This window comes from Myotis yumanensis, unplaced genomic scaffold (genome assembly GCF_028538775.1).
Source record: "Myotis yumanensis isolate MYYU_CA2020_CCGP unplaced genomic scaffold, mMyoYum1.0.hap1 SCAF_3, whole genome shotgun sequence".
Classification (NCBI taxonomy): Eukaryota; Metazoa; Chordata; class Mammalia; order Chiroptera; family Vespertilionidae; genus Myotis; species Myotis yumanensis.
The window spans coordinates 206,284,966-206,305,881 of record NW_027223754.1 but is presented as its reverse complement, the minus strand read 5'-3'; the positions used below and the strand labels follow the sequence as shown (position 1 = coordinate 206,305,881).

Genomic DNA, 20,916 nt, shown 5'->3' with positions numbered 1-20,916 from the left:
GGGAGGATGAGAGAGGAGGGCTCTGGGGACAAGCCCATGGGGTGGAGGGAGAAATTTGCCCAGGATCCCACTGTCTGTCTATGGCAGGTCTTCCTGTTATGGGTTCACTCAGCAAGATAGACCGCCGACTCAGAATTTAAATTTAAGAGCCTTTATTAAGCTGGCCAGCTGACCACAGTCACAGCACCCTGCTGAAGCAAAGGCTGTACTGCAGCCCAGACTGCAAAAGTTACAGCGATTTTATCTGCAAAAACCACAGAGTTACAAAGCCTTGTTTACACAATTAGTTCCCGACACGGTATAGCATTATCACCTTCCTATCTATGTTTTCCTGGAACAGAGAGCACAGCATATTGAGTAGGGACCATGAGACCATATCTCAAGGCCTGACCTAATGTCAGTACCTTCCTATCTATGTGTTCCAGGAACGGACAGCACAGCGCGCCCCATCTGCCTGAAGTGCCAGATATGCAGCCCAGTACATTCCTCCTAGAAACCTGAGGGAGGCAGGATGGGCTGAGTGGAGAAGGACCTGGGAGGTCAAACCTGGGGTTGCTCTAAGGCAGCGGTTCTCAACCTCTGGGTCACGACCCTTTTGGCGGTCGAATGACCCTTTCACAGGGGTCGCCTAAGACCATTGGAAAACACATATATAATTACATATTTTGTGTGATTAATCACTATGCTTTAATTATGTTCAATTTGTAACAATGAAAATACATCCTGCATTTCAGATATTTACGTTATGATTCATAACAGTAGCAAAATTACAGTTATGAAGTAGCAACAAAAATAATTTTATGGTTGGGGGTCACCACAACATGAGGAACTGTATTAAAGGGTCTCGGCATTAGGAAGAATGAGGAACACTGCTCTAAAGTGTCAGCAGGCAGGGCAGGGCCCGCCTGGCGTGGTGCAGGTTGGGTAATGTGGTTGACCCTGAGCTTCTCAGAACTTGAGCCTGTGCTTTCAGTTTTCCACAGACACAGAAGGTGTTTGTGCAGACACAGCTGCCGAGTGGATGTGCACAGCTAAGAAGTGGGTCTTGTCTTAAATCTTCCAGAGGGAGATTCTAGGTAAGTTGGGAGGGTAGGAGCCCCTCCCATCTTCTCATCCTCACACTTTCTAAGACAAGGATATTGTCACTATTGTATAGAGAAGGGAAAACAAACATGGGGGGGCAGTGGTAATGGGTCAAAGGGCACATGTAGCAGTGACAGAGCCCAGATTGGAACCCAAAATGTCCTCCCTACCCCAGTGCCCGTAAATAGTGGAGGGAGGGGGACACTGCTCAGGTGGGTTCACATCCTCCCTCCAGCTCAGTTCATACCTGGACTTCCTGAGACAGGAGCCAGTGACCCCAAAGGAAGGGGGGATGTTTGGTGATGTGGAAGAGGCAGAGGAGGGGGATGTGGGGTGATGTGGAGGACATAGAGGAAGGAGATGTGGGGTCAAGTAAAGGACACAGAGGAGGTGGAAGTGGGGGGATGTGGAGGATGCAGAGTAGGTGGGGGACGGTAGGTGAGTAAGAGCGTCTGTTCCTTGCGGCCTGGCTGCCCTGAGGCTGCCTTCGGAGGCTGCTGCTGAGGCTGATGGGGGCAAAGGATTTCCTTTGAGATTTCAAATCGTGACCTTGTTTCACACACCCTTTCAGCTCAGTGCCGGGCCTTGTGGGAAACTGAGGCCCTGAGAGGGGAATGACTTGCCCCAGGTGCCACACTGAGACCCTGAGCAGGAGGTGGGTGGGCTCTGCCTCCCTGCTCTTGGCGGGACTCGCTCATAACCGTGGGGGGTGGGAGACATAGGAGGTAGTCCTGTGGGTCTGAGCTGGAGGAGACTGAGCCCAGATCCCTGTGTCTGTACAGCAGAGACGCACCTGGGAGCTGTTGCCTTATTCACACCACATCCCTCCTTAGCCTCCAGCATCAGGAGGTGTGGGCTCTACTCTGCCCTCAGGAGCTGCCTGATGCTGGGCAAGCCCCTTCCCTGAGAATGATTTGTTCCTGTGTCTCCCCATGTTTAAGAATTTGGGTTCAGTCTCTCCATGTTGATCCATAGGCTCCTGTGTGCTGTGGATAGCGAGTCACCTGTGGTCTCCGTACCTACTGCACACAGTGCCCCGGTCTCTCACAGTTTCTGCCTTGGCTGATGGTCGCCTTTGCCGTCTTTAATTGTTAAGAAGTCAAATCGGTCACAGTTTCCCTTTATGGCTTCTGGGATTTGTGTCTTGATTAGCTATGTTTCTGCAACTCAACATGAATTTTAACATTTCTTCCCCCAGGTTTATAGTTCTCCTTTTGGTTTTACATTTAGATTCCTTTGGGATTGATTGATTTTTGAGGAAGCTTTTGTGTTTGTTTGTTTGTTTTATTAATCCTTAACGGAGGATATTTTTCTCCATTGGTTTTTAGAGAGAGTGGAAGGGAGGGAGGGAGGAAGCAGAAGAGTGAGACAAACATTGATGTGTGAGAGATGCATCAATTGTTATTTCCCACATTTGCCCTGTGCCCTGACCCGGTTCAGGGATGTATCCTGCAACCCAGGTCCGTGCCCTTGACCAAGAATCAAACCCTCCACCCTTCAGTGCACAGGCTGATGCCACACCCACTGAGCCACACCAGCCAGGGCTGTGGAAGCTTTTTTTTCTTCTTCCTCCTCTTCTTCATCTGCATCTGTGTCTTCTTCCTAATGCAGGACAGATGTAATGGTACCTACAGCCTTCAAGGAGCCTCTGGTGCAGGAAGCAAAGTGCCTGGCAGCAGGTAGTGAGCAGGAGTGGGAGGGGCTGAATGGAGCTGGGCCTGAGTCCCATAGCTGGACAGGCCCAGCTGGGGGAGGGGCGGCTTTGTGATGTCCTGCTCAAGGCCAGGCGTCAGAATCAGATTTTCACATTCCTCTCTTCCTCTTTCTCCTCATAAAAAAAAATGTGATGGCTGCAGGAAGGAGACAGGAGGAAATAAATGGAACTCTCAGAAAGCTGATAGAACTGCCAGAAGTACATTAAATCAGTGGGGAATTTTGTGTGAAATCTGAGTCATAGTTTTTGCATCAAGATCAACAAGAAAACCAAATGGCTTGACTCAGTTGAGAGTGAAACGGATTTGCTGTGTGGTAGAGTGGCTGGTTGTCCTGTGTCCCCGCCATGGCACACGCCCAGGCTTGAGCCATCAGTGCCAGGAGCGCAGAGGGTACCCGGGGTCAGGAGGGGCAGCAGACAGTAGACCTGGACCTGTGTTTACAGATAAAAAATGGTTCACAGTTCAATGGTTATTGCAAGAATATGAGTATTTGTACAGTCTTAGAGCATTCCTGGGCGGAGCAAAGACACGCAGGTGAGCCACCTTAGTATCAGCTATTAATATACTGGCAAGTCCCTTGGCTCTCTGTTTTAGGCAGGACTCAGGAGGGGTAGTTGATAAATGCTGTTTTGCTTCTTAAAATAACGCCTACTGACAATCAGCATTTCCTTTCTTCCCTGGGCTCCAAGGCAAGATAGTCCAGACAGAACTGAGAGAATCCTCTCCATGGAAAGGTCTGTTTCCATCATGATCTTTCATAGAACTGAAATTTTCCAGAGAGTTTTCATTATTATTGATTAGAGATGGAGAGAGAAAGACTGTGCCGGGCCAGCTCAGCCAAGGGTTCAGTGAGCCTGAGGGAGGGCAGAGAAGGATGTAGAAAAGACAAAGAGAATAAGCTGGGTCTAGGTGGATCTTCCTGTGCCTGGCTGAGGCCACAGAGAGAGACCCAGACAGCAAGCTGAGCCTTTATTTTATAGCCAGAGGTAAACAAGGTAGTGGTCACCATAATTACAATATTATTGTGAGTTTCACTTATTTTGGCAGCACTTGCTGCATTTCCCTCAGCCCATTAGCTACCCGGTTAAGAACTAGGGAGGGTCATAAGGGCAAGCCTAATTATGCTAAGAGGGCTGTGCCCTCTAAGGTGGGACTTGTTTGTGGCTTTGCCAACAGGTCAGTCCGAGGCTTAGCCCTATAACCCCTCCCTACAAAAGACAGAGAAACGTCGATTGCTCCAGCCAGGGCCAGAGTGTGTTTTCACAATGATGGCCATAAGACGTCACTGCCTTCCCTTTACCTTCCTGTCCCATTTGGGCAAAATTTGGCCTCAACACAGAGCCCATGATTACAGTATGGCCCCATCCCAATGGTCACCAAGAGAAGGTGCACACTGACACTTCCTAGGAAAGAGCCCCTATAGCGCTGTGAGACCACACTAAACAACCGAAAGGTTGGTCATCCACGCATCCTTCAAATTGACTTGTCATCAAAAAGGGAACCGTGAATGAAAAATGGGTTCAATGTAAAACAACCGCACAGGGTGATGTGATCATAAATTCCTAGCTGGCAGGTCATGGCAGGGGGTCACCTCTTTTACTTTTTAGTAAAAGGTTTGTTTTCCTTAAGCAAGCCCTGTCCATTGTTTCTGTGCATCTAGGTGAAATCACCTTTGAAATAACCATTCTCAAGAGGGCAATCTGGCCTGGCCGGTGTGGCTCAGTGGTTGAGTGTTGGCCCATGAATGAAAAGGTCACCAGTTCAATTCCTAGTTAGGGCACATGCTCGGGTTGTGGGCTCATAACCCAGCGGAAAGCATGTAGAGAGCAGCCAATGTATTCTTCTCTCTCATCAATGTTTCTATCTCTCTCTTCCACTCCCTTCCTCTCTGTAAAGTCAATAAAAACATTTGTTGTTTTTTTTTAAAGAGACCAAACTCTTGTTCACTGTCCTGTAATCCAATCCCCACTTGCTTTCTCCCAACTTCATGTAACCTTCCTTACATCCCCTTGTTCATTTCAAATACAGAGAAGAAACTGTGAAAATGTTATTCTCCAGAGCATTTTATTTTTTTATTTTAATAAATCTTTATTGTTCAGATTATTACAGTTGTTCCTCTTTTTCCCCCCCACATAGCTCCCCTCCACCCAGTTCCCACCGCACCCTCTGCCCTTGCCCCCACACTGTCCTCATCCATAGGTGTACAATTTTTGTCCAGTCTCTTCCAACAACCCCCACACCCCTTCCCCCCCCCCCCCACTGAGAATTGTGAGTCCACTCCCTTCCTATGCCCCTGATTCTTTTATATTCACCAGTTTACTCTGTTCATAAAATTTTTTATTAACTTGATTTTTAGATTCACTTGTTGATAGATATGTATTTGTTGTTCATAATTTGTATCTTTACCTTTTTCTTCTTCCTCTTCTTAAAGAATACCTTTCAGCATTTCATAAAATACTGGTTGGGTGGTGATGAACTCCTTTAGCTTTTTCTTATCAGTGAAGCTCTTTATCTGACCTTCAATTCTGAATGATAGCTTTGCTGGATAAAGTAACCTTGGTTGCAGGTTCTTGCTATTCATCACTTTGAATATTTCTTGCCACTCCCTTCTGGCCTGCATGGTTTCTGTTGAGAAATCAGCTGACAGTCGTATGGGTACTCCCTTCTAGGTAACTGACTTTTCTTCTCTTGCTGCTTTTAAGATTCTCTCTTTGTCTTTTGCTCTTGGCACTTTAATTATGATGTGTCTTGGTGTGGTCCTCTTTGGATTCCTTTTGTTTGGGATTCTCTGCGCTTCCTGGACTTGTAAGTCTATTTCTTTCACCAGGTAGGGGAAGTTTTCTGTCATTATTTCTTCAAATAGTTTTTCAGTGTCTTTCTCTCTCTCTTTTTCTGGCACCCCGATAATTCGGATGTTGGTACGCTTGAAGTTTCCCAGAGGCTCCTTATGCTTGCGCTCCTTCCTACCTCTGCACTTTACTTCCGCACCTCCTCTGAGTCTCAGTGTGCTTTTCTCTTTCCTTCTAGCTGTAGAATTTCTACTCAGCCAGCCTTCCTGTGGTTCTTGATGATGTCCCTTTTGTCTTTTAGTTGTAGTTTTGAAGTGGTTGTGTGAGGCAGCAATTTCCAGTGTTTATCTATGCCACCATCTTGGTTTCTCTCTCTCAAGAGCATTTTAGATCTTGCACAGTTTGGCTCAAATAAACGTTCCCAAAAATCCTTTTAAAAAAATTACAACCTTAAAAACGAAGGGCATTCTGGCCCATGTTCCAACAGGCATGAACCTTGAGGACACTATGCTAAGTGAAATAAAGCCATCTCAGGAAGATAAACATTGTGTGATTCCACTTAAATGAAGCTCTGGAATCCATAGAGATGGGAAGTAGAATGGCAGTTTCCAGGGGTTGGAGGGGGGATGGGGAGTTATTGTTTAGTGGGAACTGAGTTCTGTTTTATAAGATGAAGAGAATTCTGGAGACTGGTGCACAACAGGGTAAATATAATTTAACACTATTGATCTGTACCCTTAAAAATAGTTAAGGTGGTAAATTATATGTTGTGCATTTTTTAGCCTAATAAAAGAATTTTTAAAAGAATGATATGTGTGTATGTTTAAAAAGTACTATGAACTGGAAGATGGAAAAGATGGACACCTCATATCCTGTGAGCATAAATGTAAATTGGTGCAATTTGTTTGCATTAGAGTGTGGCTCTAGCGTTAAGAGAATTTTTATATGGCGATACCCTCTGTCCCAGTCATTCTATTTATTAAATATCTTAAGGGAGGCAATCTCAAATGCAGACAAAGTTTTATGCCTGAAGGATGTTTCCGCACTATTTTCATAAAGAACTAGAAACAAGCTAAGGTCCACTGGTGAGCGTGGGCAGCAGAGAGGACCAGGCACCATCAGGAGGGCTGGGCAGCCCACAGCAGGGCTGCAGGGCTGGGGCCAGGGCTGCAGGACCCCAGGCCTTAGGGCATGAGGGTGTTATAAGCAAGAAGGGTGCAGACTTGGGAGCTACAGCCCCAGGAATTTATCAACACGGAGACTTGGCATAGGGTGCAAGACATCCTTTGGGAATGAGAAGAGTCATTTACAAGTAACACAGATGCATTAATAAGCATTTTTGTATATAAAAGAGAGTCGAGCGTAGTCCTCACAAACACGGGATTGGGATCAGGAAGACTTGAGACTGGGACTAACCTGAGTTTAGGTGAAAACCTAGACTTTGTGGTGGTTTCCTTTACGTCCCAATGGGAGTCACCATGGTGCCCACCACGTGGAATGTGTGAGAGTATTTGGTGAGGGAACTCGTAAGGAGCCTGTGGTAGACACACCATCAATATTAGCTGAGTGATTAATAAACACAAATGTCCCCAACCTCAAGTCATTTCCAAAACATTCCTTCCATCTTTCCTTCTGTGTCTGGTGTTACTGCTTCTTTGGTTTTATGACTCCTCAGCTGTGTGTTTCCTTGTTTGATGGTCTTGTCTTTCTGCCCCCACAGGACAAGGGGACTGTCACTGGGCTTGGAGTGGGCTGGAGTGAGAGGTGAGTACCTTCTCTTAACTAGCAGCTGGCAGAGCCCAGCAGATGGGAAACACAGTGGATTGACTCCGTCTGGCACTTGCGGCCTTCCTTCCCTGAAAGAATCACCAGAGGCGTAGTCCCTTGCTGCTCCCTGTTGCTCAGATGGCTCACTTTCAACCCCACAATTTGTTTTCTCTTCCCCAAGGGTGAAGCAACACCTCCTTCCAGCTGGACACAGACTGGTGATCTAAAGGGGAAACTCTGAGATCCCACTGCTGACATCATGACCTCAGAAGCTGACAGGATCTGCCCAGGTAGTCAGCTTCCTCCTCTCTAGCTGGTTCCTGCTTATTATCTAGAATTGAGGGAGGCATCTCCAGGCTGGGTTAAGCTACACAGGAATTAAGAACCTCCAAGGGGATTGATGAGTGTCCTCAAACCCCTGGAGGGACCAATGGCAGGCCCCTCAACCAGGAGTCTGTGGGAGGGCATTGTTCCTGGCTCTCTTCTCAGGCTGCTCACTGCCTCCCATCCTTTGCAACTCATGCCATGTCTCCAATGAGGCCAGGACAGCCCATGGGAGGTGGGAATTTCTTTTCCCCTGTACCTGGAACCTGCTAGTTCCTGGTGGAAACTTTCCCCTCTAAATACTGCCACCCCCCACAGCTGTGCTGGGTCCCTGACCTGTGCTCCCAATTATAAACACCTGCGTACCAGGTGTGACTGTCAGGCAGGAACTTCTTCTGTTGATCTGAGATACCCCTGCGGAGGCCCACTTTGTTATTTCCCACACCCACCCACAGCCTGGCCCACAAATACACAGATACAGTGTTCTGGGTTTCTCCATCTCAACCCAGATTTACTTTCTCCCTCAGGGGGTGAAGCAGGAAAAGGAGAAAACATCCCTCCACCCACCCAAATCAACACTGCGTTGCCTAGGAAACCAAATTCCCACCCCCCTACCCCCCACCCCATACACACACACACACACACACACACAGGAGAGGAAAATACTTCTTCAGGTTGCAGCATAAGGGAGGAGAGGACAGATCAGAAACCAGCAGCTCCTGAGCAGGCTCCGGGTTCCCTGAGGGAGGGCTGTAGCTGGTCCATTCCTGAGGATAAACAAGATGATCTCTTGCCCTGGCTGGTTTGGCTCAGTGGATGAAGTGTCGGCCTACGGACTGAAGGTTCTCAGGTTTGATTCCAGTCAAGGGCACATATCCTGGTTGGGGGCTCTATTCCTAGTAGGGGGCATGCATGAGGTGGCCAAACAATATGAATCTCCCTCATCATTGTTTCTACTGTCTCTCTCTCTCCCTCTCCCTCCCACTCTGAAATCAATACAAATATATATATATTTTTAAAAAGAATGTGAGAAGACAATCTACAGAATTGAAGAAAATCTTAAAAGGCAAAGAAAATTATCTCTTGTTTAAGAAGTGGGCCCACATGGGGTCAGAGATGCCCACAGGGAGCTGTGGCCCCTGAGACCAGCCTGGAGGGGGGAGAGCAGATACTGATTGATCACAGGATTAGAGCTGAGGCTCCAAACCCCACCCACCTGGACACACCCCTCCACTTCCCACGTTGGAGCATCTGTGAGAAGCAGGGAGAATCCTCTTTGCCTGGTAGTTTTACTCCATCAGTGGCATGTGGTCTGAAACATTATTTTTAAACTAGTGGCCTGGTACACAAATTTCATGCACAAGGGGGCGGGGGTGGTCAGCCCAGCCTGCACCCTCTCCAATCGGAGACCCCTTGGTGGATGTCCGACTGCCGGTTTAGGCCCGATTCTTGTGGGACATCCCTAAACTGGCAGTTGGCCATCCCTGTAGCAATCTGGGACCCCTGGCTCCTAACTGCTCACCTACCTGCCTGCCTGATTGCCCCTAACTTCCTCTGCCTGCCTGCCTCATTGCCCCTAACTGCCCTCCCCTGCTGGCCTGATCTAGCCCCTAACTGTTCCCCCTGCTGGCCTGATCGCCCCTAACTGCTTCTGCCTGCCAGATTGTCCCTAACTGCCCTTCCCTGCCGGCCTGATCTCGCCCCCAATTGCCCTCCCCTGCAAGACTGATCTTGCCTCCAACTGCCCTCCCCTGCTGGCCTGGTCACCCCCAACTACCCTCCCCTGCCTGCCTTAATGCTCCTAACCCCCTGCCGGCCTGATCACCCCTAACTGCCTCTGCCTCGGACCCCACCACCATGGCTTTGTCTGGAAGGAAGTCAGATGTCCAGATGATGGCCGGTCAACCCAGGCTAATTAGCATATTACCCTTTTATTAGTATAGATTTGAAAAAGTCCCATAGGCAAACTATAATGTAGAATGCAGAAATCACATGAATTTCTGAACTACAAGGAGGCTTCAACCTAATGTAAGGAAATGTCTGATGGTTGGCTTTGGATGCCACTTGTGAGCTTTCTGCTTCTTGACTTTGGGCCTTCTTTTCCTGTCTCAGTTTCGCTTTCTTTTTCTGTGAAATAAGAATAATGTCCCTTGTGTGTATATGGCAGAAAACACATTTACATCCTGTCTCTGTGCACACAAAACATACACCAGTCCCCAGTCCCTTATCTTCATTTCCAGGGTCTCCAAATCCCTGAGAGTCACACTTTTTAAAAAATGTATTTCCCCGCCCTGACCAGTTTGGCTCAGTGGATAGAGTGACAGCCTGTGGACTGAAGGGTTCCAGGTTTGATTCTGGTCAAGGGCATGTGCCTTGGTTGCAGGCACATCCCCAGAAGGGGGTGTGCAGCAAGCAGCTGATCAATGTTTCTCTCTTATCAATGTTTCTAACTCTCTATCCCTCTCTGTAAAAATTCAATAAAAAAATATATATTAAAATGTATTTCCCTTGATTTGTAGAGACTGAACATGTGGTAGTCCAGGGACAAAGACACATCAATTGGTTGCCCTACAGGAGCCCCCACTGGTGCCAGGGCACCTCAACTGAGGAATAGAACTCTAAACCTTTTGGTCTTCTATCCGATGCTCTAACCACTGTGAAAAAGGAGCAGGATGAGGTACATATCTGTCTTAAACACACACACACACACACACATATATATATATATATATATAGAGAGAGAGAGAGAGAGAGAGACAAGTGGGGGGGGGGAGATCTGTGTCTTTCCCTCACTCATAAGGACAACAGTCATAATGGATTAGGGTCCCACACTTATGACTTCATTTAACCTTAATTATAAAATGCAGTCACATGGGCAGTCAGGGCTGCAACATATAAATTTGGGGGGACACAATTCCATCCCTAGCACCAGGCGACTCACCAAAAGCACCCCAGGTTAAGAAAAAAAAAAGTCCGCCAGGTGACAGCCGCTCAGGAAGATGAACATTTATACTCAATTGTTTATACTCAATTCCATTTCCATTCTACCAGCATTTCTTCTAACCTTATTCTTTTTTCTTCCCATTTAGAGGACGAAGAGTTTGTTGTTGCCATTGAGTATTTAAATGACCCATTTAACAAAGAGAAACTTCAACACTTCCTGAGTGATGAATCCTGGGAGAGATTTGTGGCTGCAGCCAAGTTGCCCAGGTAACCTCCAGGGGATGCCTGTATTGTCCCCCCATCTCCCCTGCATCTAGATTCCTCTGGCTGGCACACTCCTCCAGGCCGGTCCTGAGCTTGGGGTTGAACAAGTTCCTTCTCAACAGTCCATGAGGAACATTTCCTTCATATCATTCGTTGGCAGAGAAGGGCCTCAGATTGAGAAGGGATGAGGCCTGCAGGGGGAGGGTTACATGACCTTGGGCCCGTTACTTAACCACTCTCTGTCTTTTCACCTGTTTCATATCATTGTAAGGAGAATAAGTTAATGCATGTAAACTGTTTAGCCTAATGACTGACACATAGTAGGTGGGCAGTTCACATGAACTTTTAAAAAGATGCTAGGCCAGAACCAGTTTGGCTCAGTGGATAGAGCATCGGCTTGGGGACTCAAGGGTCCCAGGTTCAATTCCTGTCAAGGGCATGTACCTTGGTTGTGGGCACATCCCCAGTGGTGGGGGGGGGGGGGGGGGAGCGGCGGGTGCAGGAGGCAGCTGATTGATGTTTCTGTCTCTCTATCCCTCTCCCTTCCTCTCTGTGAAAAATCAATAAAATATATATTTTTTAAAAAGATGCTGGGAATAGACAGGGCCCAAATGTCTACTTGTTGGACAAGAGAGCCACGCAGGACTTCCTTTGGGACAAGCTAGGAAAATCCTGACACAGTTTGTGTCCCTGGGGATTTTGGCTAGAGAGCCTGCTCTCCCTAAGAAAGGGATTTTACAGACTCTGCAGAGATCTGCTGGCCTGGAAGGGGAAGAGCTGGAGTGAAGCTGGACCGTGTTGGGTTGAATCCTGACTGAATCTCTGCCCGGCTCTGGGGCTCTGGGCTTTTGTCATCTCCCTCTTCAATGGAATACCAAGTCTGTTTGATAGGACTATGGTGAAGGCCTTGGGGTGAACTGCAGGGTCAAGGGCAAGGAAGCAGGTGCAGTCATGCTGTCCGGAGGCCCAGAGAGGCCTGGAGCAGGGTCGGAGCCCAGGGTCTGGATGGAGCAAGGGTGGTCCTGGTGGGAGGATGGTAGGAAGGCTTGGCAGTGTGGCTGGGACTACAAGTGAGGCAGCTGAGGCACCTGGCACAGGACTGAGAAAGCCCCGGGCCTAAGAGAGAGCTGTGTTGGGGGCTGGGGAGGTACATTTCTTTTATCCCTGATTTGATCCCCTCTCTGCTGGGGGTAGAGGGCCCTGGGTGATTATGTCCTCCAACCCTGTCTGGGAGCTGGAGGGCTCCTGACCTCCTTGTGAGACCCTCTTCTCTTCTCCATGGAGTAACCCTGACCAGAGGGAAGGCAGTGAGGCTTAGTGACCACTTCCAGTCAGAATGGGGGCTGCCAATGTGGTGTCATCTGAGGGCTTCTGAGTAGACTCACATGTTCTCACCATAGAGGACAGGGCTTCCTGCACCAGCTCATCCAGTCGATTCATACACTTGCCTTCATTAATCACCTGTCCTTCATGATTGCAGGGATGAGGCAGATGCACTCTATGCAGACTTGCGCCAGCAGGAAACACTCATGGCCGAGGAGGACAAAGACATGCCCTCAATAGAACAGGAGTTTAGGGAGAGCTTTATGAAGCAGTTTCCTCAGGAGAAACAGTTCATTGAGGAATGCATAGGAAAGCTCTACGCACTTGCTGATGAGGTGGACAAGGTGCACAGGGACTGCACCATCTCCAAAGTGGCGGCCTCTTCCACCAGCATTGTGTCTGGCATCCTGACCATCATTGGCCTGTCTCTGGCACCTGTGACACTAGGGGCTAGTCTGGTGCTTTTAGCAACTGGGATGGGACTCGGGGCAGCAGCTGCTGTGACTGATATGACAGCAGACATTGTGGAAGACTCAAAGAACACGTCAGCAAAAGCCAAAGCCAGGTGCCTAGTGTCAAAGGGCAGCGACAAAGTGAATGTGGTCCAGGAGCTTCTACTTGGAAACGCACCCAAAATTGTTTCCTTAGCAGTAAGGTGCTCCATATCCGTGAAAGATATTGTGAAGAATGCCCATGCCTTCAATCTGGCCAAATCCAATCCTGTCTTAGCAGCTGAGGCCAGGAGCTTCATGCGCACGGGGACAATGTCAGCCCCAAGCGACATGCAGGTGCAGAAAGCTTTTGGAGGCACTGCTCTGACCATGAGCAAAGGAGCCAGGATCGCTGGTGCAACCATGGCAGGTGTTTCCCTTCTCGTGGATGTAATTAAGCTAGTTATAGAGTCAGTGCACTTACATAAGGGCGCAAAGGCTCAGTCTGCTGAAGAGTTGAGGCAGCTGGCCCAGGAGCTGGAGAGGAGATGGGAAGAACGCATCCACTTTCTCGAAAGTCTACCGAATCCCTGACTTCATGATCCCTAGACAGAGCAGGGAGCAGGGGTGTGTGGGAGACAAAGGCATGGACTGACCTTGTTAGGAAGCATAATAACCTCCATCTTGGGTAAAAACTGCCATTTAAAATTTTAACCCTGCTATTCTGGCTTCTGTAAACGTTTGGGTGCTTAAATAATAGGGAAAAATAAGACTACTCCCATTCCAGAGAGGCCATAAACTATGCCCCAGACAGAGTTGTCAGTGCTGGCACCAGGCCAGGCCTTGAGGTCTGGTCTCACGGCCCTGGCCCAGCACACAGGACTTTTTCTCAGAAGCTCCAGAAGTCTTGTTCCAAATTCGGAAGACAAAAAGCTGAAAAACGTATAAATAGAAAAAACTTCCACGATATTGGGCCCCAGAATGTGAGAAGCAATATTTCCTGTGGGCCTGCTAGTGTTAGCGAAATGAAAAAGACTCCAAATAAATTTGGCTTATTGATTAAAGCATCTTCTGATTTACAATATAACAGTTAGAGGGGGAAAGCCGGTGAGATAAAATGGATTTAACTGTGTGTTAAGGTGTTGAGCACAGCAAAGGAGAGGTTCATGCAGATGGCTGGCGGGTCAAAGAGAAGGAAGGAACCTGGAGCCTGGAATCAGGGAAGAGAGAGGACAAGAGAGTGGGGGGGGGGGGAGACTTTATTTTGACTAAAAAAGACATTGGAGTCATGAATAAAGAAAGAGAAGTGAAGGAATAAGCACTGAGAAGGCCCGAACTACTGAAAAGTTGACAATGGAAGAAGGAGAAAGAGTTTGAGTTGTTGGGATATGGGAGTTTCAGTGGCTCCTGGATTGGCCCTCCCCAGGGTTCACCGTCCCAGCAGGAACCCCGTCTCTCCCTGGTCCTGGTCTCTAGCCCTGCTTTCCAGTTCCAGCTCGCCTTTGTCTTCCAGCAATTCATCTTAGGTAGGGAGTGATGTTTTTATTCTAAATCACTATCTATAGTTTAATGAAAAATAGTAATGATTGTGTAACCAAATAGCTAAAAGTATAATCACAGCCCTAGCCGGTTTGGCTCACTGGGTAGAGCGTCGGCCTGGGGACTGAAGAGACCCGGGTTCGATTCTGGTCAAGGGCATGTACCTTGGTTGCAGCCACATCCCCAGTAGGAGGTGAGCAGGAGGCAGCTGATCCATGTTTCTCTCTCATCGATGTTTCTAACTCTCTATCCCTCTCCCTTTCTCTCTGTAAAAAATCATTAAAATATATTTAAAATAAATAAAAAATAAAAATAAAATAAAAGTATAATCACAAGTGTTTTAACAATTCCCTGATTAGTACACAATCCACAGAGCCACATACCTATATGACTAGATCATGTACATTGATCTTGAAACACTATGGGTGGCCTAGGAGTGGTTCAAGCAATTATTCAAGAGACCCAAGTATGGTCACATCTATCCAAGCAAAAGAAGAGATTACAGACATTCTCTTATGTCTTACATAAAAATTCACACAAGTCATTGGACAGAAAGTACTTAGTTATTCATACTTCATTAAAAAAAATAAATTCTAAAAGATAATGAATTGTTTATTATTCATTTCTATACCTGCATGGGCACAAGCTAAAGGCATTGAAGTTCTTGCTATTAGAAATAATAATCAATTAATATATGGTAATACATGCTTCCTCTGATTTTCTCTTTCAGTCCCTACCAAAACCTTACATTGTCAATGCAATAAGAATGATAGAACAAATTTTCAATTAGAAAGCTCAAGGCATAAGTGTAGAAACATACTATTAAATTTTTGGTGTTAGGGATACATCAGGAAACAAAGATAAAAAACCTTCATGGACCTTACAATCTCAGATTTGTGTTGAAATAGGTACAGTTATGGCTTTTAGAGTTATGAATGAAGTTGCTCAAATACAAATTTATATTAAAGTATGTTCTTAAAGAACTGCATTAGTAGACAGGGGATTTGTATGTTCTTTTTTTTTTTAATTTAAATTCTTTAGTGTTTAAAGTATTACATAAGTCTCCTTTTCCCCCCAGGGACCTCTCCCAGGCCACCTGCATCCACTGCCAGTGACTTTTTAAAAAATTATTTTATTTTATTTTTCAATTACAGTTGACATACAATATTATATTAGTTTTGGGGGTGCAATCTAGTGATTAGAAAGTGATCACCCGCTAAGTCTAGCAGACATATGGCATCATTCATAGGTATTACAATGTTATCCACTATAGGCAGTGACTTCTTGATGATGGTGGTGATGATGGGGACCGTGATGGGGGTGGTGATGACAGCTGAGTGGGTGGAAAATTTGACAAGTTGCTGGTGCTCATTGGGGCCAGGATGCTCTGAGAGACCAATGAAATTACCATGAAACTGCAAATGCTCTTAGAACAGTGTAAGAAAAGAAAAAGCAAGGAAGGAAAAGAAAAGAAGAGAAAAGGAAAGAAAAGGAAAGAAAAGAGAAAACAGATACTCTCAGCAGGTCAAGGAGATCTACCAATCGGGCCCTGAGACACAGCCTCTCCATCAGTGGGGGAGGTGGTGTGGACACGATGATATTTTAGACCCTCTGTTCCTCCCACCTTGTGTTCCGTGAATTTGGTTCAATAAGGTGGACTGGTACACTGAGTCTATCTGGTGTGCATTGTCAGGCTCATCTGGGCTCTGGGTGCCTGGCTTCCCCTCCCCATGAGCCTGTCCTCCAGGAACTCAGGGAGCAAATCTTCCATTGCTCCTGCTGGCTCACTGGGCTCCCACTGTCCTGTCCAGTCAAGTCCCTGAGACCTCGGTGCCCCGTAAGCTCCCCTGGGACACCCGGGGGAAGCTTCTGCACAGGTGGCCTGGGCTGGACACAGGTGGCTTTCTCAACCAGAAGCTGGGGCCCAAGATTAACTGTAGGACATGAGGCTGATTAAGATCAGAAGGGCCTGTCTGCAGGTGTGAGACAGGGTCATGGATAAACAGAGATAGAGAGACAGCAAGACCGCAAACATTTCTCCCAGCTACCCTCACATTTTTCTCCTGCAAGAGCTTCCACATGGTCTTCCTCTGTTTACCCTTGTGGCACTGCCCCTGCCCCTTGTCCACACTGAGCCAGAACAGCCCTTAGGAATACAGACCTGATCAAGCACCTGCTTCCAGCTCTTCAAGGGCTTCCCATTACTCTGCACAAAGGCCCGAGGCCTCCACCAGCCAGAAGTGACCTGTTGGAGCCTGGGGTCCCCGAGGGCAGAGCTGCGACAAGGCTCCCTGAGGGTTGATTTGGGAAGTGATTCCCCGCAACTGAACTGAGGGACACTGCCCCCCGGAGAGCACTCATGGGCTTTGCCTTCCGTGGCCCCCAGCGAGGACCAGACCCACACCGACAAGGAAACACCAGCTCTCCAGTGATACGAGCAAGGTGAGTCAACCAAGGTAAACAGAACAAAGGAGAAGGTTCCTTTCCGGCCCACTCAGGTCAGCATGACCTTGACCTCCCTGACCTTAGTGGGGCAAGCTGGACATACACAGAGGCTTCCTCACTAGGGCCCACGTGTCTGCTAGGCCCTCTGAAGAGCACAGGGATGTGTGAGCAGCCTGTCGGGCGAGGTACCAGTTCTCACGAGGCACATGAAGCATGTGTTTGCTCTTTGGAAATTCTTTGACCCGTGGGTATTGATTCTTTGGGATCCTCCATCACTTCCTGCCAGTCCAACATTAAGGAGAGAGCTCTTATATCAGGGTCTTGGCTTAGTGTGAGGAGTCAAGGAAGGCTTCCCTGAAGAGAGGTCACCAAGGGTTGAAGAGGATGGAGAGGAGAGTGGGGGTGAGAGTATTTGGGGCAGAGGACCTGCACCTGCAGGGGCTCTGACTGGGAGGGAGGGCCACTCTGAAAGGACACTGATGTAACTGCAGTGTGGCCACTCAGCTTCCCTGCCAGGACTCCTGTGAGAAAAGGGTTGTGGTCGGAAATCTGGGCGTTGGAGCACTGGACGCTGCCAGCAGCCTCTGCAGGGATGGGAGGTGGCATGGTCGGCACAGAAACCCCTACTGCTGGAGCTATGTGTCTGCAGCCTGGGGACCTGGAGGACAATGGACAGAGCTGCTGCTGTTGAGGTCAGCAGTAACAGGAAACCCATGAGCTGGAAGTTGCAGGTGGCATCTAGCGATGGCTGCACCAGGAAAGGGCCAGGATGAGAGCACAGCTTTGCCTGTCGCCATGGGTTCAGCTGACAATTATTCAGGAAAAAGTGCCCAAGTGCCTTCCCAGGGGCCCTCCACATTCCACGTATTTATGCATTCATTGCTTGACTCTTGTATGTGCCCTGACCGGGGACCGAACCCCAACCTTGGCGTGTCAGGAAGACACTAACCAACAGCTACCCGGCCAGGCCTGAGGTGTGGACGTTTTCTGACAAATTCGGAGCCAAGAGGGAGCGTTGAGGGAAAAATGACCCTTTCAGAATCCTTGAGTGTTTGAAGGACTTCTGTTGCTGTAGGGAAATGGCATATGGTCCAAAACACAACGAAACAGGAACCAGAACAGCAGCTTCCTCCCTCCTGGCGCCAGCATGACACCCCGTGGGAACCCCGGTTTTCTGTTTGGGAAGCTGTAATACATGTTTTCCTCTCAGGCCCTTTGAGAGTTAGGATTGTGTGATAGGATAGTTAGGACAATGCTTCCCAGGGTGTAAAGGGCTCAGTGCTGCTACTTCTTTCCATAGGGGCTGGACTTCTTAAGGATGAATTAATAAGTGGGCAAGGGTGGGGTCAGAGGTGCTCAGGGGAATTGTGGCCCCGGAGACCAGCCTGGAGGGGGAGAGGTGATACTGATTGATCACAGGTTTAGAGCTGAGGCTCCAACCCCACCCACCTGGACACCCCCTGTCCACTGCCCACCTTGGAGCACCTGTGAGAAGCAGGAGGAATCCTCTTTGCCTGGTAGTTTTACTCCATCAGTGGTGTGTGGACTGAAACATTATTTTCAAATTTAAAAAAAATCCCATAGGTGAACTATAGGGTAAAACGCAGAAATCACATGAATTTTCGAACTATAATGGAGGTTTCACACTAATGTATGGAAATGCCTGAGTGGTGACCTTGGATGCCACCTGTGAGCTTTCTGCTCCTTGGCTTGGGCCTTCACTTGTCCTGAGTTTCCCTTTCTTTTTCTGTGAAATAAGAATAATATGTCTTGTGTGCATACGGCAGGAAACACATTTCCATCCTGTCTGTGCGCACACAAAACATACACCAGTCCCCAGTCCCTTATCTGCATTTATAGAGTCTCCAACTCCCTGTGAGTCACACATTTCTTAAAAGATTTATAAAAGTGATTGATTTGAGAGGGAAGGAAGGATGGGATTGACCGCAAGATGTGAAATACTCACAGCACCTACAAGCTGGATGAGGCCCAGGCTCTCATGAATGAGCTGCGGACCATCAAGAAGGCCATCTGCACAGGTGAGAAGGAGCGGCGGGACCTGATGCAGGTGGGAAACATGCGCCCCTTTGCCCACTCGTCTAGCTTTTCTTTATGTAGAATTTTTACAATATTATATATTCGTGCCCGCTAAAAAAAAAAAAAATTATTGATTTATTCAGAGAGAGAGAGAGAGAAATGGAAAAAGTGGGGGAGGGAGAGAACTGTTGTCTCTGCTCCTTCTCATAAGGACACCATTCATTTTGGCTTAGGTCTTACACTGATGACCTCATGTAACCCTAATTATAGAATACAGTCACGCGGGGCCAGGCCATTGTGGCTCAGTGATTGAGTGTTGACCCATGAACCAAGAGGTCACTGGTTTGATTCCCAGTCAGGGCACATGCCTCGCTTTCGGGCTTGACCTCCAGTAGTGGTCATGCAGGGGGCAACTGATTGATGCTTCTTTCATATTGATGTTTCCATCTCTATACTTCTCCCTTCCTCTCTCTCTAAAAAGCAATAAAATAAATAAATAAAAAGATGCTGGGAATAGACAGGGCCTAACGGTCTTCCTGTTGGATGTGAGAGCCATGCAGGATTTCCTTTGGGAAAAGCCAGAAAATTCCTGGCACAGTTTGTGTCCCTGGGGATTGTGGCTAGAGAGCCTTCTCTCCCTATGAAAGGGATTGTACAGACTCTGCAGGGTCCTGCTGGCCTGGAAGGGGGAGAGCTGGAATGAAGCTGCACCATGTTGGGTTGAATCCTGAGTGTATTTCTGCCCGGCTCTGGGGCTCTGGGCTTATGTCATCTCCCTCTTTAATGGAATGCTAGTCTGTCGGATAGGACTGTGGTGAAGGCCTTGGGGTGAACTACAGTGCCAAGGGTGAGGCAGCAAGTGCACTCACCCTGTCCGGAGGCCCAGAGAGGCCTGGAGCAGGGTGAGAGCCCCGGTTCAGGATGGAGCAAGGGTGGGTCCAGGTGGGAGGATGGTAGGAAGGCTTGGCAGCGGGGCTGGGACTACAGTGAGGCAGCTGAGGCACCTGGCACAGGACTGAGGAGGCCAGGGGCCTAGTGGAGGGCTGTGCAGGGGGTCAGGGGGCACATTTCTTCCTTCCCTGATTTGATCCCCTCTCTGCTGGGGTTAGAGGGCCCTGGGTGATTATGTCCTCCAACCCTGTCTGCGAGCTGGAGGGCTCCTGACCTCCCTGTGGGACCCTCTTCTCTTCTCCATGGAGTAACCCTGACCAGAGGGAAGGCAGTGTGGCTTAGCGACCGCTTCCAGTCAGAATGGGGGCTGCCAATGGGGTGTCATCTGAGAGATTCTGAGTAGACACACACGTTCCCACCATAGAGGACAGAGCTTCCTGCACCAGCTCATCCAGTCGGGGTTCTCATCCTTAGTAATTCATACCCCTGTCGTGGTTAATCCCCTGACCTTCATGATTACAGGGGTGAGGAAGATGCACTCTATGCAGACTTGTGCCAGCTGGAAGACATGCCTTCAGCAGACCAGCTGCCTCGGGAGTGGTTTATGAAGGAGTTTCCTCGGGTGAAACAGGACCTTGAGGAACGCATAGGAAAGCTCTACGCACTTGCGGTTGAGATGGACAAGGTGCACAGGGACTGCACCATCACCCCAGTGGCAGCCTCTTCTCGGGCGCTGTGTCTGGCATCCTGACCATCGTTGGCCTGTCTCTGGCACCTGTGACAGCAGGGGTTAGTCTGGTGCTTTCAGCAACTGGGCTGGGACTGGGGGCAGCAGCTGCTGTGACCGGTGTGACCGCCAGCATCGTGGAAGAATCAAAGAATGTGTCATCAAAAGCCAAATCCAGCCGCCTATTGTCAACCGGCAGTGACACAGAGAAGGTGGTTGAGGAGGTTCTACGTTCCAGCACACCCAAAATTGCTTCCTTAGCAACAAAGTACTTCCAGTTCTTGCAAGACATTGTGAAGAATGCCCGTGCCTTCAAGCTGGCCAAAGCCAATCCTCGCTTAGCAGCGAAGGCCACGCGCTCCTTGCGCACGGGGACAGTCTCAGCCCGAAGCGGCAAGCAGCTGCAGAAAGCTTTTGGAGGCACTGCTCTGGCCATGAGCAAAGAAGCCAGGGTCTTTGGTGCAGCCACGGCAGGTCTATTCCTTCTCATGGATGTAATTCAGCTAGTGAAAGAGTCAGTGCACTTACATGAGGGCGCAAAGGCTGAGTCAGCAGAAGACTTGAAGTCGCAGCTGGAGAGGAGGTTGGAAGAACTCACCTGCATTCACGCAAGTCTACAGGAGGACCTGAATCTGTGA

The 20,916-nt window shown here is 48.4% G+C and overlaps 1 protein-coding gene and 1 pseudogene across 3 annotated transcripts; both read left to right on the top strand.

The window, feature by feature from the left end:
• Window positions 1–989: 989 nt before the first annotated feature.
• Window positions 990–14,719, top strand: LOC139005760 (apolipoprotein L2-like). 3 transcript variants are annotated; one of them, XM_070407968.1, is made up of 6 exons: window positions 990–1,076; window positions 2,695–2,762; window positions 7,308–7,351; window positions 7,536–7,644; window positions 10,768–10,888; window positions 12,366–14,719. In XM_070407968.1, exons 4-6 carry the CDS (start codon window positions 7,614–7,616, stop codon window positions 13,231–13,233), a joined length of 1,020 nt encoding a protein of 339 aa, XP_070264069.1. In that variant the 5' UTR covers window positions 990–1,076; window positions 2,695–2,762; window positions 7,308–7,351; window positions 7,536–7,613; the 3' UTR covers window positions 13,234–14,719. The 3 variants fall into 3 exon arrangements, with proteins under 3 accessions (XP_070264069.1, XP_070264070.1, XP_070264071.1); XM_070407969.1 differs by lacking the exon at window positions 2,695–2,762 and having other exon boundaries at window positions 995–1,076; XM_070407970.1 differs by lacking the exons at window positions 990–1,076; window positions 2,695–2,762; window positions 7,308–7,351; window positions 7,536–7,644 and adding an exon at window positions 10,290–10,355.
• Window positions 14,720–16,537: 1,818 nt separating this feature from the next.
• On the top strand, window positions 16,538–20,916 carry LOC139006522 (apolipoprotein L2-like; annotated as a pseudogene).

What these genes read in the sequence shown, in the direction of transcription:
- LOC139005760 (XM_070407968.1), top strand. Translation starts at nt 7,614, where the DNA reads ATGACCTCAGAAGCTGACAGGATCTGCCCAG. An exon ending in AGCTGACAGGATCTGCCCAG is followed by an intron (nt 7,645 to 10,767) that starts GTAGTCAGCTTC and finishes CTTCCCATTTAG; the next exon opens with AGGACGAAGAGTTTGTTGTT. An exon ending in GCTGCAGCCAAGTTGCCCAG is followed by an intron (nt 10,889 to 12,365) that starts GTAACCTCCAGG and finishes TCATGATTGCAG; the next exon opens with GGATGAGGCAGATGCACTCT.